Below are 18093 nucleotides of genomic sequence, written 5' to 3' on the forward strand. Positions count from 1 at the left end.
CTTGGTTTCAGTAAACTAACTTCAGGTATTGGAAACAAAAGGAGGAGCTGAAGTTTTCTCTACAACCTATCAGGAGCTCAGATTTTGCAATATGCATGAAGTGAATTAACACTGTTATAAAAAGTGCCTGATTGATGAATAAAGGGGAGTAGATGCTGATCAATAAAGGTGGATCTCTCCCTCCGACTTCAGTAACAAACTGCATTTATTTGCTGAGGATAACGTGCGAAAGATGCAAACGCACAAGCGTGAAAGGCAGCCCAGACTCCGAGGTGTTCCTGAGCGTTGATCTTCGCACCATCAGCATCTTTTTGTGGCAGATGTCAGCGCAGAGGCGAAGCGAGGAGCAGCCGCGGCTCGGGATGGCAGCGTGGGCAGGATGGAGGAGATTCCTCATTTTCTGCCTTTCTCGGAGCCTCCAGCCCCCAAAAGCTCCCTCACAGCGCGCTGCCCTGGGAGCGGGACGGAATCCTCGGCTGCGAGGTGATTCTGTGGGCGTTCACCAGGAAATGTCGGTGTCTGATGGAATTCCAGCCCCTCCAATTGGCGTTTCCTTGCTGGGCGCCGCGGGATGCGCCAGAGCCTTGGGGGCAATGCTGGGAGCATCCTAAAGAGGAAAATATCAACGCACTGTGCGGAGGGTTTGGCATCAACAGTGGGATTTCTCTGTTCTGAGTGGTTGGCCTTGTCTGTGTCCCGTTTTCCTCACACTAAACCCAAACTCCCCTTGAGACCTTTCTGGGAAGTCTTGTATAGATGTATATTCTGATTTCTCGTTATTTGGACGAAGGATTAAAATTTAAGGCCGTAGGAAATGCCATTTTATCCCAGATTTACCTTCCTCAGCATCCTCACAGGAACCATTTAAACCATTTACACCCTTCGTGAAAAATGCATGTATTTTATGATTTACACCCTCTGTGAAAAATACAATCATGTATTTTATGATTGGCTTTTCGCAAATATTCAAATGAATATTATAAGGGCTGTGTTAGAAAGTAGTGCTGTATTAATTCTCTTAAGTACTGTGTTAAATATAGTTTTAGGTTATAAAAAAATGTTAAAATAGAAACTGTGCTGTGTAAGATGCTTTGTTTAAAAGAAAGGACTTGAAGCGAGATAGCAGCCACAGGACACCTGAATCTTTCAGAGAAAAAGAATTTATTGCCCTCTTATCAGAAAAAAAGAACTTCTTCCCACCTCGAAGGCGCTGTCAGGATTCAGAGGAAGAAGCTGACACTGCCCAGACAGAATCCTGTTTGAATGGAATTTATGCATCATGTATGAGGTGTATGAATATGCAACAGGTTATTGTTTTTAAGGGTTGATCCTCTGTTAACTGTGTCCTTATTTTTCCCAGAAAAAGGTACCTGGATGTCCGCAACTCTTTCTTTTTATTGTCTCATATTGTCCTAATTCAAATTGTCCAAATTGTTATTACCCAAATTGCGTTACTATTTTTTTAACCATTTTACTACTATCCAACTTTTAAAATTTTAAAAACAAGTGATTGGCGTTTTTCACACCCTCTAAAGAACAGCACAAGAACCATAAAACACAGAATCGTAGCTAAGGGCCAGAAAAAACTGAAACACACCAAGCTCTAATTTTTAATGCTTTTTTTTGTGCCCTTAAAGCACCATGAAGAGGCTGCAGGAAGGAGCAGGCATTTGGCAGCTCATCACCTGGCAAGTGATAAAAGGAAAAACTTCTGTAGGGCTCAGGAGGCTGCCAAGGTAACTTCCACCTTTATCCTCTGGGTCTTTCTGCTTTGCTGCATTATATAATTCGTTTATTCTTTGGGCAAAGCGTGCAATAATGTAAATATTGGCGTAATAACAAAAGGAAAAGTGGAAACCAAGAACAACTGGTTGCTCTGGCTTGGTGCTCTCGCACTGGCTTTGCCCTTTCTGAAATTCCTCCCTTTGCCCTCCTCTTTTTGTTACCTCATTTACTGTGAAGAATTATTAATGCTCTGTGTAAAATGATCCCCTGGGTTTGTTTGTTTGTTGTTTTTTTTTTTTCTTTTTGTTTTAAATTACAAACACACGAGGCCTGTGGAGCTTTCCCTATCTGTGGAGCTGATCTGCCACCATGGAAAAGCTGCAGGCACCGGGTTTGGCTCTGCAAGAGGGAAAGGGAAACCTGTCAGTCCTCATGAAATGCTGAAACAGCAACTGAAACATTTGCTTTTCCCAGCAGGCACCCGGGGCCTCTTTGAGGATTAAACCTGCAGCTAAATTTAGCCTGGTCTCACTGGAGTCGGTATCAGAAGTTATCAGATCAGGACATCTCTGCAGGGAATGACGTCTGTCCCTGCGGGCTGAGCCCTGCCAGGCTCCTGTCCTGGAGCTGGGAATGCTCTGTGGAGCCACAGACTCCGGGGGAATAATTAATGAGAAATTATTTATCGTGGGATTCTTCATAGGATGTGAAAAACCTGCTCTCATCAGCCTGCTCACTGAGCAGAATAACCCTGGCCTGAATGTCACAGGGCAGAATGGTTAAACCACCTGAAATATTGTCACCCATTCTTTTCTGAGCTGTTTTTTTAGTTTAAGTGCAATTTACACTCTCATCTGCTCTAAATTAAGGAGCGTTTATGAACATTTTAAGGGTTAAATCTGTGCGGAAGAGAAACCCTTCAAAATATCTTGTCAGTATCAGAAGTTATCAGATCAAGCTCCTGTCCTGCTCTGGGTTGGGAACTTGGAATATTCTGTGGAGCCAGAGACTCCAGAGCAATAATTAATGAGAAATTATTTATTTATTATTTATTATTTTTTATTATTTGTTATTTATTATTTATCCCCATATCGTGGGACTCTTCATAGGGTGTGAAAAACCTGCTCTCATCAACCTGCTCACTGAGCAAAATAACCATGACCTGAATGACCTGAATGGTTAAACCACCTGAAATATTGTCACCCATTCTTTTCTGAGCTGGTTTTTTAGTTTAAGTGCAATTTACACTCTCATCTGCTCTAAATTAAGGAGCATTTATGAACATTCTAAAAGAGTCAAACCCTTCAAAATATCTTGTCAGTATCAGAAATTATCAGATCAAACTCCTGTCCTGCCCTGGGTTGGGAGCTGGGAATATTCTGTGGAGCCAGAGACTCCAGAGCAATAATTAATGAGAAATTATTTATTTATTATTTATTATTTGTTATTTATTATTTATCCCCATATCGTGGGATTCTTCCGAGGATGTGAAAAACCTGCTCTCATCAGCCTGCTCACTGAGCAGAATAACCCTGACCTGAATGCCACAGGGTTAAACCACCTGAAACATTGTGACCCATTCTTTTCTGAGCTTTTTTAGTGTTTTTCACTGACCTTTTCCATCGGTGGACCATGCCAATGGAAATTCCCTTTTCCAGTGCAATTTACACTCTCATCTGCTCTAAATTAAGAAGTGTTTATGAACATTTTAAAAGAGTGAAGTCTGTGGGAGAGGAAGGGAAGGGAAGGGAAGGGAAGGGAAGGGAAGGGAAGGGAAGGGAAGGGAAGGGAAGGGAAGGGAAGGGAAGGGAAGGGAAGGGAAGAGAAGAGAAGAGAAGAGAAGAGAAGAGAAGAGAAGAGAAGAGAAGAGAAGAGAAGAGAAGAGAAGAGAAGAGAAGAGAAGAGAAGAGAAGAGAAGAGAAGAGAAGAGAAGCCCTTCAAAATATAAACAGGCTTTGCAGATTTTTGTTTGGGTCGATTGGCTGCCATAATTTCCTCATAATTTCCACCTCTGAACTGTGGAAATAAATTAAATTATTTCATCCCTTCAGGAAAACACCCCACTCCCATTTTCTTTCTGTTTGGAGCAGAACCTGAAGGAAGGGAGGGTCTGGAAAGGGCAGCTCTGTGTCCCCACAGCTGAGGTGAAATTGTGCAGCTTTTTCAAATCCCATTTTTGCCCCTTGGGATGAAGGACAGCAGGCTGGAATTGCACCAGCCCGGCAGTGCTGAGCCATGGAAATTCAAGACAAGTTCCATTTCTCTCACTGGGAAAGGCTTCACCAAATGGAACTTGTGATTCCTCTGTGGGTTTTTATTCTCAGAACCAATCCTGCTCCTGTTGGGCACTCTGAAGTGTTCAGAGCTTAAATTTTAACCTCCTTTGGGATATTTGTTCTCTCTGTGTTTGATTAGAAACTGTGATTTGACTCTGTTTGATTTGATTCAGGGTCCAAAGACTCTGAAGAGTAAAGAATGAACTCAGAGAGCAGACAAGCAGTGAATATTCAGTCACACTAAATATTCACTCATGCAGAGAATTTTGATTTTTTTCCAGTTTTCAATACTGATACTCCACATAAATCTGCTGGAACTCTGTGTGTGTGTATTTACCAGCCACAGGTGAATGCCCTCCTCCCTCTTACAGTGACAAAAGGAAAAACAGAGACATGGTATAAACACCAAAGGAGGCAATTCATTTTTTTTTTCAAGGAATAAGGAAATCTCAAAGGAATGTTCAAGGGAATAAGGAAATTTCTAATTTATTCTTATATTTCCAATTTCTTTATTCCCATCCCTGAAATCTAAAGCTGTCTGCTCTGAGAACAACACCACAAACAGCATTTATTTCCATTTATAACAGTTTCAGGACATTCATTCTGATCTCCTCCTTCCACCAGAACCATTTTGTGCCCAGGTCCTGCTGCCACAGAGCTCCTGTGTGGCTGGGAAGGGAATAAAACAAACACAGAGATTTATTTCCTCAGGTGCCACTGGACAACCAGAATCACTTCACCATTTTTTTATTTGTTGACAGCTTTTATAAAACAAAATTCCCCTTGGATCAGACACCTCGTAGAACATTTATTTCAGTCTCGTGCATGCTCGTGACACATCAGGGTCCAGCAGAGCAGAAAGCAGAATTCCTGCTCTCTGCTCAAGGGGAGGGAAACTCACAACATTAAGGCACTGTCAAACCCCAAACCCACACATCTGACTTTTCCTCCTGCTTGCACACACAAGGAGGGTTTCTTATCTTTAATTAATTAATTACCCATCAGCAGTTTTGAACAGGGACACACACACACAAACCCTCTTTTCTCTCCAATCCCGTTTCCATTCCCAGCAAGCAAAACCTCAGTGCCAGGGATGGAAAATGCCCAGTGCTGCATCCCCAGGTTTGCCACTGCCCCTGGGGTGATGCCAGCCCTTGGAAGATGCCGTTGATAAGAAGAAAACCAGTGATAAGAACAGCTTTGGACTACTCTAAAAGCCAGTGTAACACAAACGAGCTGGCAGAGCCCTCCTGAGCCACGCAGGGCAGTTCAGGTTCTTCACTCACAGGGCACAAGCTGCATCCACAGCCCAGCAGTTTGGCCCCAGGGCACCTGCAGAAGGTAATCAGGATTTTCAGCTGATTTTTATCAGTCCTTTAAGGTAGTTTTATCATCAGCTGGTGTGAAATGCCCTGCTTCAGCCTTTTAATGTGAATTTAAGAATGTAGGAAAGGTTTTTTCCTGCCCCCAGGGAGTGTTCAGGATGTCCTGGAGCACTCCAGGATCACCAAACCAGCTGTGGGCTCAGGGCCACAACTAAAAGTTCAAAAAAAAAAAAAAAAAAAAGCCAGATTCAGGTCCTTGCCTTAGGTGCCCTGGCAATTACAAATAAATAATAATAAATACTTACACTCACACACACTCTTCCTGCATCCCAGAGGGTCACAAACAAACCAGAGCCATGCTTCTCCCCTGGTTCAAGGTTTTGAGGTTGGGCTGGGACTCAGCAATGCCACACAGAGCCCAGCACGGTGACAGTGCCAACACAGCCTCAGAGCTCCTGCAAACACAGGGCTGGCTGAGCAAATCAATGGCCCGACCATCAGAACCTGAGGGAGCTGAGGTGAACAGGGTTTGGCTCAAAGGCCACGTCATTATTGCATTTAAAATGTCACATTATGTGGAGATATGGCAGCTGTGGGAGCTGGGATAAACCAGAGCAGGCTCATACCAGAATATTTAATTTCCTTGAGTATGAAACCTGATTTTCACATTGTGGCCTTAACATTTTGTTGTTTTGGCAGACACTGAGAAGGTCAGTGAAAATTCGAAGGAACTTCAGAGTTGCAGGAGCACAAACCATTCATAAATAAACACAGTGAAAGATTTTACATCAATTGAAAACGCTGCATCAGATTTGCTGCCAGTTTGGGAAGTGGCACCCACGTCCCACCCTGGCACAAACCTCCAAATCCCTGAAAACCTGATCAGAATAGGGAGAGGCAGAGACCAAGAAGCAAGCAGCAGCACAGAGAGCAAAAATGAAATTCAGGGACCCAGCTGGCAGTGTCCTGGCTTCCCCCTCTCCTCTGGGAGTCTGAGAAGGGCTGGAGCACAAAGGAGGTCACAGGTGGCTTTGAGACTCAGCTCTGGAAGAATTTTCTTGGCCTATTTTCTGCGCCGTCGCTTTTTTTATTCAGCTTTCTTTGCCTTCCTTTTCCTGGTGCCTTCGTTCAGCTCCTCTTTGGACTTGGCAGGAGGAGGAGGAGGAGGAGGGTGGGAAACCTCGTGGTGGTCGTGGTGGTGGCTTGGGTGGCCACTGGGGACAGAGCCAAAGAGGACAGGGCAGAGCAGGTTCTCCAGAGGAGCAAAGGGTGAGGCGTGGGAGTGAGTGGCCGTCATGAAAACCTGCCAGGCAGAAAGGAGCACCCAGAGATCACACAGAGCAGGGAAATTCTGGCCTGTGAGCATCCTCCTGACCCCACAGAACCTCCCTGCTGCTGCACGACTCCAGGCACGAGGAGCTGCTTGTGTGATGGAGGATTTAGCATTGAGTTTCCCGAGCAGATCCTACAGCCAGTGAATCCTGCAGTGGCTCAGGAAAGTGAATATTCCCACTTGAGGGTCTGTCATTTGCTGCTGTAAACTTACCTTGCAGACTATCATGAACATGCTGAAAAAGAAGATGAGGTTGGCTTCAGAGATGGGGAGCCAGTGGGTCTGCTGCAGGGTGAAGAGGACTGTGCCATACAGACTGGCCTTTGTAGGGCTGCAAGAGAAAAAAGGAGATTTTTCTGGAAGGTTTGCACCCAGCCCTGCCTGGTTCTTTCATTCCACTCTTCACCTGGCTGGGAACTTCCAGGCTGCTGACTTACAAGGACATATGAAGAATTTCATTTGTTTCAGGCTTCCAGACCCCACGCAGCAGCTGCTCAAAGTTTGACATCAAGGCCACACCAGAACCTGGGAGAGAGAGAAACCTGTCAGGGCTGGAGCTGCTACAGGCTCTGGAGCCTCAGGGGGACAAAGGGCTCTTGACATTCTCCCCAGATTTAGAAGGCAGCCAACGCCAACAGAGCAGGGCAAATGCTCCCCTGACTTTCCACCAAGTGGATCCTGACTCAGGGAAAAGGCATTTGCCTCTTGCAGTCACTGATGCTCCAGTGCTTGCTCCAAACACAGCCTTAAAGGAAAACTGACTGACAGAACGCCCTGAAACGCCCAGGTGAGGTCAGAGCTCACAGGAGAAAGAATAAAGAACTCCTGATTCCGGCTCTTCAACCCCCCTGTGAGGCTGCACAAACACCTGCACGGTGAGAACCAGAGCCCACGCCTGTCACTGTCACATTTTCTGAAAAATTCCTTTGCTAGGATTTCTCCTCCTGTGAAGCTGAGCAGCCTCAGAGAAAAATGAAAACAATATTATCTCCTTTGCTTCTCCTGTGTTTTGCTGCTTTGGAATGTGGTTTGGACATTGTTTACCAACAGATAAATGTTTGATTGGCTTCATGTGAATTGTTTTTGCTTAATGACCAATCACTGTCAGGCTGTGTCAGACTCTGGAAAGGGTCAAGGGTTTTCATGATCATTCTTCGTAGCCTTCTGTCTGTATCCTTTCTTCACTCTTTAGTATAGTTTTAGCATAATAGAATATGATAGAATATGATAAAATATGATATATATAATTTCACCTCTGGAAGGGGTCATGGGTTTTCATGATCATTCTCTCTGTATCCTTTCTCTATTCTTTACCATAGTTTTAGTACAGCATTCTATAATATAATAATTCTGTTCTATTCTAATTGTAATATATATGATATATTATATAGATACTATATATTATAATAATTATATTATAATTCTATTTAATTATATTATATATTATAGTAAATATATATTAGTAAATATATATTAGTATAGCATATAGTATTATAGTATATTCTATAATATAATAATTCTGTTCTATTCTAATTGTAATATATATGATATATTATATAGATAGTATATATTATAATAATTATATTAGAATCCTATTTAATTATATTATATATTAAATATAATAAAATATAATAACATTTTATTACATTACCATTGTAATATATATTATATATAATATAAATATTAGATACCAAAGTAATATAATAATTATACTGCAATATATCTGTTAAAATTATATTATATATTATAATATATAGAATAATATATAATAGATAATACAATATTATATATTAGAATAATTTATAATAATTATATTATATTACAATTGTAATGTATATTATACGCGACATATTATATTATATTATATTATTCTATATTATAATAATATAGAATAATGTATAAATATGATATTATTATGACATGATACAATATAATTTATAATATAATAATTATATTATATTATAACTGTAATGTATATTATACACGACATATTATATTATATTATACTATATTATACTATATTATTCTATATTATTCTATATTATTCTATATTATTCTATATTATTCTATATTACAATGATTTAGAATAATGTATAAATATGATATTAATATGACATGACACAATATAATTTAATATAATAATTATATTATATTACAATTGTAATGTATATTATACACGACATATTATATTATATTATATTATATTATACTATATTATTCTATATTATATTATATTATATTATACTATATTATTCTATATTATAGTATTCTATATTACAATGATATAGAATAATGTATAAATATGATATTAATATGACATGACACAATATAATTTTTCAGCCTTCTAAGAACACGGCTTCAGATTCCTCATCCCTGCCACCATCGGGGCACCCCAGAAAACACAACACCCTCCCTGCTGCTCCCCCACGCTGTCCCAGCCCTCCCTGCAGGCCCTGGAGCACCCCAGGTGTCACCTTTGAGCCACCCCGTGGCCACCATGACGAACCAGCCGTGGTGGTACAGGTGGTGGGCGTGGTGCACCCCGGCCGAGATCTTGCGCACCCGCACCACCTCCTTCATGGCCACCAGGATCAGCTTCACGGGCAGGAAGCTGACACACTTGTAGAAGAGGTTCATGGGGCAGAAGAATATCAGGTACCTGCAAAAAAAAAAAAAAAAAAAAAAAAAACCCACGGGTTTGTTCTGGTCTGGGATGTGCGGAGGGTGGCGGGTTGAGTTATGGCAAGTGAAGGAAAATCTGAATATAAAATATTCCTGATTTTATAGCTAATTCTGAAAGGAAATCATCATGCAAAAAAGCCTCTCTACAGGAAGAGCTGAGTGAGCCCTCATTAACTCAGAGAGCCCTCACTACTAACACTCAATCTTGAATAAAACTCAGTAATTTTAATTCAGAATTTTTTAGAGTTTTGTGTCTTGTACATTGTGTCAGAAGCATCAGTTCATACAGAACAAGAAGCTACATATACTGAAATGATATTCCAGACTGAGGAGAGATATCAAATACTCTTTTTTCCAGAAGACTGCCATATTTTTCAGCCCTGAAAGCAGATATTTCTCTTTATTTCTCAAGTGTAGAAAACTAGATGGCTGAGGGATTAACCCCGAGACTTCTGTTTATGAAAACTTCATTCACAGTATTTCCCAACAATGCTCATTCTGCCAGGCAAAAGCACCTACAGCCCACACACACTGGGGAAATTAAAGCCCCATTTGTGCACATTTCACCAACACAACAAATAAAATGCCCCCAAACCTCCAGGACGTGCCACCCCTTGCCCTGTGTGGGACCCGTGGGTGCTGCTGCTCCTGGCCCAGCAGTGCCTGCTATGAATAGAAGTGCCCCAGCCCAGATAATCACAGCATTAGGCAACTGGGCAGGGAAACTGGGAACCAGAGCCAGGAGCGCCTCAAAGGCAGCCTCAGCCCACCTCTGGTGTCCCCAGTTAATCCCAGTGGGATCAGAGCCGTGTCCCACAGGGAGAACATTTCCCCCCACACCCCACAGTGTAGTAAACCCCTCAGGTTTAGCCAGGGCCCCTTAGAGAATAGAATGCTGACACAGCGGCAAAGAAGTTTCCTGTCTCCAGGGACATCCACCTTGTACCTTATCCCTATAGCCATGCAAGGCAATATTGTGTTAAACCCTACCATTGGTCACTTATGGTCACTCTAACACCTTTGCCATTGGTCAGGATTGGATCCAGGCCAAGGGTATAAAAGTAGCATACTGTACCCCTGCTAACTCGGAAGAAGAAGAGCTGAGACCCTTCACAGACCCCTACAATAAAGCCATACTCGTGGAACAGCCAGTGTCTTCTGCTTCTCCTCTCTCTACCCTCTGCTGGAGCCTTAGGCCAAGGGAAAAGCTACCTAGCAAGCAAAGCTGAAATCACAAGAGCTGCCTGATCACTAAGAGCTGAATATCTCCCTGCTTGCTAGGGGCTGACCCGTGGCCTTGGTCTGAGAGCGAGCTGGCTTCTAGCACCCAGTCCCCTTGGGGGCTGAGCTCTGGAGCTGGAACAGCTTGCATAGGATACGACCAAGAAAGGCTCATTTACTACAGGGCACTCACCACACCGCTGTGGCCAGGATGACGCTGGAGTTGTGGCTGAAGTAGGCGACGGGAGCCTCTCCCAGCAGCAGGTCAGCCAGGATGTAGCTCCCAAAGCAGTGGAGCATGGCACAGAGCCAGGAGGCAAAAGGGCTCCTCCGGGACATCTCCACGGCTCCTGTGGAAAAAATGGGGAATTACAGAGTACCACTGGTGGGAGGGACCCTCAAGGCCATCTCAGAGAGAAGCAGGAACTTCAAGATCCATGTGGTAGATAGGGTCAAGCGTTCAGAAGATCTCCCGATGTTACAAGAAGACAGGGCCCCTGTTCCCTTAGATAAGAAAATTAACATAAGAATGCAGCCCCCCAAACCACATGCCAGTAATTTTCCATTTCTACCCAGTAAATTTCTATTGAAGTTGGAGGGAGAGACCCAACTTCCTTGTTCAGCATCGACTCCGTTTATTCACTCAATCAATCACTTTTTATAACCGTGTTAATTAAGTTCATGCATATTGCAAACCTGAGCTCACAATAGGTTAGAGATAACAAACCAACTCCTCCTTATGTTTCCAATACCAAGATTTGGGTTCTCAAAATTATTTTTGCTTTCCCAAAATAGCCAAAGATAGAATATGTACTTGTTATGAGAAAGCTGCCTGAGAACTCTGGTATGCAAGGTTCTCAAGGCCTTCATGTTTGTCACTTTTACTTGTAATTAAAAACAACCTGAGAACTTCTGCTGTTTACAGAAACCGGCTGTGAGAATTTTACTCCTCACAGCTGCCTTCTAAGCCATTTCTGAAAAAATCTCCAACAAATTTCCACTCCTTACTAACCATAAATAGTAAAGACAGACCCCCTCTGATGTAGAGAAGCCCCTTAGACTATAAAACCCCACGAGAAGAGATAATAAAAGCCTTTTTTGACCGTCCACCACATTGGTGTCTGCGTGCTCTTTAACTCAAGCGACCCTAAAGAATTTAAGTCGCCTTTGCCTTGTATCAAAAAACAACAGACCCAGGAAGACAGAGGCTGGAGGTGCGAGATCTCCCACAAAGCAGCTCAAAGAAAAGCGCTTGTAAAACAAAACACCAAAGTGTGAAACCCAAACAAGCACCAGAGATGGCCAAGAAATGATCACAACCTGCAGATCCCCCAAAGAACAGAGCCATTAGAAGTTGATGAACTGGCTGAGAGATTCTCTCCTTCATTCTGCTACCATAAAGAACATTTTTTTTTCCCCTTGAAATCAGTGTCTTTTTACAGTCTAAAAATAAAATGCATACTGGTACCATTCTCTCCACTGCTTCAACCTAGGTGCCCTCAAGAATTCATGAACAATCTGTTCAGCTCTTTCATTCATAAGATTACCTGCAAAAATAGAACAGGAATTCTTAATCTTTATTTGAGAGAAGGGGATTTGAGGGTTCTACCCCACTCCTGTGCTAGTCTGGAAATACTTTGTGGTCTCCTCCCACAATCTGCTATGGCCTTTTTTTAAATTCCTGTAGCAATTTTCGTCCACCTTTGTACTTTTTCAGGGAAACCTCCCAATAACATCAATTCTGCGAAGTTCTTTCATCACCTTAAAATACTCCAGAATTTTTTGTGGTTTTTTTTTTTTCAGATACAAAACTGTTCGGTGAGCAGACAAAGAGAGAAAACGTTAAAAACGTTATATCAACACGATTACCTGGTACCCTTTAAACAGCAGTAAGTGGATCAGCATGAGCCAAAGCTGTGAGTGCCCAGGCTCTTCCATCCTCGGGGACATTTGAACCAGCTGAAAACACAGCGGCAGCGGGACAGCTGCAACAGCCGGGACACGAAACTGGTTCTATAGGAACCTGAGGTTTAGCTTGAGGCTTAAATTTAGCAACACTTGTTTTTCCTTGGCTGCACGAAGCCATGCTGTCTCCAAGGGGGAAACAGGACGGTTCTGTCCTGACACTGATCCCCAGCCCATAGCTGTGGGATGGGAGCAGTGCAGGAATCTGGGGAAAAGCACACCCCGGCCTTCTCCAGTCCCAAGGGGATTGCTGGGCTTGCATATGTTTAAAAGCTATTTTTGTGAGGGCTGCCTGTTAATTGTTCGGTTCAGGGCTCCATGCTGGAAGGCAGCTGGGAGTGATCAGGGCTGGAAAGGCAGCGCTTGTTTACAGGAGTTTAACAGGAACAGCGTGTGGATTGTACGGCTCGGAGGTCACACAACATGAGGTTTGAAAATCACTCCTGAGCTCAGGGGTGGTTTTCCCTTCAGTCACTGTGTAATCACCGGGGAACTGCTCAAAACAGAGCATGAGGAGCGCACACATTGTCAAAAACAGAGGGAAAGGGGCGTTCGGGAAAGAGCGAGGCACAGCCAGGCCGTGACAAAGGCAGAAGGTGAAAGCCAAGGCACGGGTCTATCGATCTGTGCAAGATAAGCCCAAGAGAACAAACAAAGCAAGGTCAGTTATGGTTCCTGAGAACAGCTCAGGGCATGGCCCAGAGGGTGGGAAAAAACCAAGGTTTTACTTCCAGCCCTTTTGTATATAAATAGGAGGAAGGTGCTGCCATAGAAATATTCATGCCAAGGGATTGGCCAGAAACGCAACTCTGAGTCCTGGGGCGGCAGCCAAGTGACCGAACTGAAATACCTCAGTGCTGCCGGAATCCAGCCTCAAATAAAACCCAGGATTATTGCTCAAAATCAGAGTCACGGGTTCGCGGGGGTTTTTCCTGCTTTATATTTAGGCACAGGTGTCGCAGCTGTGACACCGCCTGACAGGCGACACAGGAGAGGCACGGGCAGGTGTCAGGACTGTTGGTGCGGGCTCTGTGCCGGTACCGGAGCTCCCCCCGGGGCCCCCCGGCCAAGGGCCGCACTCACCGGGCTCGTACTTGAGGTAGAGGACGGAGATGATGAAGTAGGCGGTGTCGAAGAGCGGGAACACCGGCAGCGCGGCGAAGGCGGCCGCCAGCTCCCCGAGGGGCAGCGCCTCCGCCAGATCCATCGCGGCCCCGGAGCGCGGCTCTCAGTCCCCGGTTCTCAATTCCCTGCCCCGGCCCGGCAGCTCCGTGCGGGAGCTGCGGGGGATGCGGCCGGCGCTGCCCGGGCCGGGCCGCTCGCTCCCCGCCGTGTCCGGGCGCGGAGCCGCCGCCGCTGCGGAGCCGCCGCGGGGAGCGCAGGCGCCGCCGACCCGGGCAGCGCCCGCCCCTTCCGCTTCCCCCCGGCCCCCGGAGCCGCCGCCGCCGGAGCCATGATCGGGGACCTGCTGCTCTGCGGGTACCGGGGCCGGGAACCGGGAGCGGCTCGGCCGGGTTTGCCTGGCCCGGCTGTGCCTGACCCTGTTCCTGTCCTGCTTCTCGGCCCCTTTCCCCCTTCCTGACGCTTCCCATCCCTGTTCTCCCTTCCCGACCCGCTTCTCCGGCCTGACTCCCTTTCCCCGTCTCACTTTTCCCGTCCTTTCCCCTTCTCCGTCCTCCTGACCCTTTCCCCGTCCTTACTCTTCCCGTCCTTTCCACTTCTCCATCCTCCTGACCCTTTCCCCGTTTCCCTTCCCCGACCCTTTTCCCATTCTCCATCCCCGTTTCCCCGTCCTCACTCCCCATCTCTCTCTTTTCCCGTGCCTGTTTCGTTCTTCCCTTCCCTCTTTCCTCGTCCCCCTTCCTCCCTCCCCAATTCCCCCTTCCCCATCCTCATTCCCCTTTCCCGACCCTTTTTCCCGTTCCCGTTCCCCATCCCCTCTCCTTGCCCCTCTCCATCCCCGATCCCCTTCCCCGACCCCTTTCACCATCCCCGACCCTTTCCCCATTCTCCATCCCTGTCCTCACTCCCCTTCTCTCTCCCTCTTTTCCCGCGCCCCTTTCCTTTTTCTCTTTCCTCGTTCCCCTTCCACCATCCCCAATCCCTCCTTCTCCATCCTCATTCCCCTTCTCCAACCCTTTTTCCCCATCCCCTCTCTTTACCCCTCTCCATCCCCGTCTCTCCCGCAGGACGCTGCTGGTGAACGCCGGTGCCGTGCTCAACTTCAGGCTGTGAGCGACCGGGGAAGGGCGGGCAGGGGAACGGGGAGGGTTTTTTTGGGGTTCACCTGCCTGACACGACCCCTGTGCCCCGCAGGAGGAGGAGGGACACGGAGGGATTCGGAGAGGAGCAGAGGGAACCCACGACCGGTAACGGAGGGGATGCGGGAGACGGGCACGGCACACGCACAGGAATGGGATTTTCTGGAGGAAATCCTTGGCCAAAACACAAATTTTCCACCCCTTTTTGTTGGATGTGAATTGCTGTGGGGCTGGAGTAACCGGTTTATTAATTGTAAACTGAAACGAGAAGTATACAAAAAGCACATTTCTTTCAGCATTTCTGACCTGTAGGTACCTGTGCTATAGAGGTAAAACTCTGCTCACTCCCTCATTGCCATTTCCATATGGATCTACCTGTGTTGCTCCCTTGTAGCTCTGTTTGCTGGTTAAAAATCCCAAAAAGCCTTTTTAGATCTTCCCTTTTTCACAGTGTGACCCCTTTTTATAATTTTTTGGTAATTTTCCCACATCTCCTTACAAAGTTACACCAAGCAGAGCATCCATCCTTCACCTACAACCTCAAATTTCAATCCAAACTTTTTGTTGTGTTTTTTAATTTTTTTTTTCCCCCTCTCAGAGTTGCTTGTGATTTTCAGGCAGAGCTGAAAACGTGACTTTTCAAGTGTGTTTTTCATATCAAAAGTTTCTCCTCTTGGATTCTAGGTGACAATATCAGAGAGTTCTTGCTGAGTCTCAGGTATTTCCGAATCTTCATTGCCCTGTGGAATATCTTCATGATGTTCTGCATGATTGTGTGAGTAACCCTGTGCAGCATCTTCTCACTTATTGGCACTTTTCTTGCACATACATCTCTTTTCACATCTGTCTCTCCCACTCGATTTTTCCACAATTCTTTTTCACTTCTTTATTTCGATTTTCAAATATGGGTTGATCTCATGGGGGTTTTTATGCTAATGTGAGCATCTGTAGTGCATGAAAACCACCTGTGCCAGCACCTGAGCCATTCAGCCTCATGCTGAACGTTGTTTTTTGGGTGTTACTCAAAACAAAAATCACCTGGGTTTAAATTTGGGGATGTTTTTCATTTTGGGGTGGGGTAGAAACCCACCAAGTAAATCAGCCTTGCACTGGTGTGGCTGTTTCTCACCTCCTTTTGTTTAAATTTTTTTTTTATCCTCCAGGTTATTTGGATCTTGAAAGCCACTCATGGACACGTTGGAAGAAACTTTTGGCTGGCAACAAACTTTTCTAGAAGTAAAAGATCCTGCTGCTCTCCAGCTGCAGCCCCGTGGGGAGCTGGGACACGCTCGTCCCCTCCAGGTTCCTGCTCTGCCAGGGCTTGGAGCCACAACCTTCACACAAATTATCTCAGCTTCACTCAAAGAGAATTTGGACTTGGTTTTCTAAGCTCTGAGTGGAGAGCAATGGAGAATTGAAGCCAATTTTAAACCTCTGCTTTGCCAGTCCCAGCTGGGGCTGTGCCAGCTCGAGTTGCCCCTGTCCAAGTCACACTCCTGAGTTCTCAGTTTTGTGTAAAAGTTGAGCAGAGTGTTCTTGTAACTTCTCACTATTCCATTTGTTTTGTTGGAGGTGTTAAAAAGGAATATTCAAGGAAAAAAAAAAAAGTCCATTCTCACTTTCTCCCTGTTTTTCCAGAAAAAAAAAAACTTTTTAAAATAATATTTCAAAGATTTTTTTTTTCCTAAGCAATATGTAGGGGATTTTGAATGGGGAAAAATGGCAAAAATAATTCTCTAAGCCAATGTCAAGAGATAATTTTGGAATAATCTTGGATTTGGTTCAATAAAGTTCTGTTTAAGGGTAAAATATATATTTCATGCTGTGTTCATTCTGTTACAGGAGAATTGATTCTGTATTGGTGTATTTTGGGAAATTGTAGCTATTCCTGTAATCTGTCTGGAGTCTTGTGTTATTTATATTAAATTGGGCTTTCTGACCAACAGCTTTTCCCCAGAATCACCAAAATAATTTAAGAGAGTGAAGTACTGAGTATCTTTTAAATCAAACTATAAACTGTTAGTGGGGCTTACACAGCTTCAGTTTCTTCAACTGTTGAGGAGAAATCTGATTTAAATGATTCTCTGGATAGGTTTTAGGGAGTATTTTGATTTTTTCCTGATTGGGAGATGCAAGTGTTGGGCACCTGCAGCATTTTACTTGAGTCATCCTCTTGGTTGAACTGAAGTTTTCACCTTAATGAAACATGACAGGGGAAGGGTCATTTGAGGGAGGCTGTAATGAACCCAGAAAAATGTACAGACAGGTTCCTTCAAGTGTGGGTTGAGCCATCCAGAAATATGTACAACCTTTGGTTAAATTTAAGCATATTCATTGCCTGTAATTTTGGTATATTTTAACCCTTTCCTGATTCTTTAGAATGAGACAAAAAAAAAGTGTACTGGCAAATACAACACTGTGATTTAACCAATATAATTCTTGGAAAACATTTAGTGCCTAATCTTCATTAAACCCAGTGTGAAGAGAAGGGTGGATGTGGCATCACTGTGTGTGTGAGACCTGCTGGACACCCCTGGGCTCAGCTTTTTTTACTCTCCTTAGATAAATGATGACTTCATGATGACAGAGTTCTACTGACAAAGGAATTCAAACAGTTTTATCACCCTGCACACACCGTGTGGCTCCAGAGCGTGCTGTCCCCACAAGACTCCAGTTGTGCAAAAGTTGTGATTCAGCTTTGAAGCAGCTGCTTAAAATAACGAAATCATAAGTCAATTTTGAGCTGCTCTTAAATGCCGTGAACCACTTCTACGTGCTTTGCTGAGCACAACACCCCTCAACTTCCCGGCCTGCAGGGGGTTTATTCCCATTATTTATTGCCATTATTTATTTCTCTCTGCAGCGTGCTTGGTGGGGGTCCACTCTCCCCTCATAGCTCCCCGCGGCAGCGCCGTCTCCTCCAGCTTCTTCCTGCTGCCCCCATGTCCTCCAGCATGGCCCCTGTCCCCTCAGGGGTCCCCGTTCGCTGTCCCCATGTCCTCCCTGTCCCCTGGGAGGTCCCCGTTTGCTGTCCCCAGTGTCCCCTTAGTGGTGCCAGTTCGCTGTCCCCGTGTCCTCCAGCATCACCCCTGTCCCCTCAGGGGTCCCTGTTCACTGTCCCCATGTCCCCTCAGGGGTCCCCGTTCGCGATCCCCATGTCCCCCAGCATTGCCCCGTCCCCTCAGGGGTGCCTGTTCGCTGTCCCATGTCCCACAGCATCGCTCCTGTCCCCTCAGGGGTCCCTGTTCGCTGTCCCCACGCTCCCCCTCTCCCCTCAGGGCTCCCCGTTCACTTCCCCCCATGCC

General features: G+C 45.0%; 2 protein-coding genes across 2 annotated transcripts; one reads left to right on the plus strand and one right to left on the minus strand.

Annotated features, from left to right (window-relative positions):
- Positions 1-4732: 4732 nt before the first annotated feature.
- TMEM38A (transmembrane protein 38A) lies at positions 4733-13746 on the minus strand. The gene is made up of 6 exons (XM_074528480.1): positions 13611-13746; positions 10756-10912; positions 9134-9318; positions 7097-7184; positions 6873-6990; positions 4733-6629 (listed from the first exon to the last, which is right to left on the minus strand). The coding sequence occupies exons 1-6, from the start codon at positions 13732-13734 to the stop codon at positions 6414-6416; spliced, it is 888 nt and encodes a 295-aa protein (XP_074384581.1). The 5' UTR covers positions 13735-13746; the 3' UTR covers positions 4733-6413.
- A 91-nt stretch (positions 13747-13837) lies between these two features.
- SMIM7 (small integral membrane protein 7) lies at positions 13838-16599 on the plus strand. The gene is made up of 5 exons (XM_074528481.1): positions 13838-14006; positions 14717-14758; positions 14844-14896; positions 15473-15563; positions 15952-16599. Exons 1-5 carry the CDS (start codon positions 13981-13983, stop codon positions 15965-15967), a joined length of 228 nt encoding a protein of 75 aa, XP_074384582.1. The 5' UTR covers positions 13838-13980; the 3' UTR covers positions 15968-16599.
- The last annotated feature ends 1494 nt before the right edge of the window (positions 16600-18093 follow it).

This window comes from Zonotrichia albicollis, chromosome 29 (assembly GCF_047830755.1).
Source record: "Zonotrichia albicollis isolate bZonAlb1 chromosome 29, bZonAlb1.hap1, whole genome shotgun sequence".
NCBI lineage: Eukaryota > Metazoa > Chordata > Aves > Passeriformes > Passerellidae > Zonotrichia > Zonotrichia albicollis.

Coding starts and splice junctions, on each gene's coding strand:
- TMEM38A (XM_074528480.1), bottom strand. CDS start 13,734: ATGGATCTGGCGGAGGCGCTGCCCCTCGGGGAGCTGGCGGCCGCCTTC. Junction 10,913..13,610: donor CTACCTCAAGTACGAGCCCG/GTGAGTGCGGCC, acceptor TTTTTTCCACAG/GAGCCGTGGAGATGTCCCGG. Junction 6,630..6,872: donor TGTTCATGATAGTCTGCAAG/GTAAGTTTACAG, acceptor TCTGCCTGGCAG/GTTTTCATGACGGCCACTCA.
- SMIM7 (XM_074528481.1), top strand. CDS start 13,981: ATGATCGGGGACCTGCTGCTCTGCGG. Junction 14,007..14,716: donor GGGGACCTGCTGCTCTGCGG/GTACCGGGGCCG, acceptor TCTCTCCCGCAG/GACGCTGCTGGTGAACGCCG. Junction 14,897..15,472: donor GCAGAGGGAACCCACGACCG/GTAACGGAGGGG, acceptor CTTGGATTCTAG/GTGACAATATCAGAGAGTTC.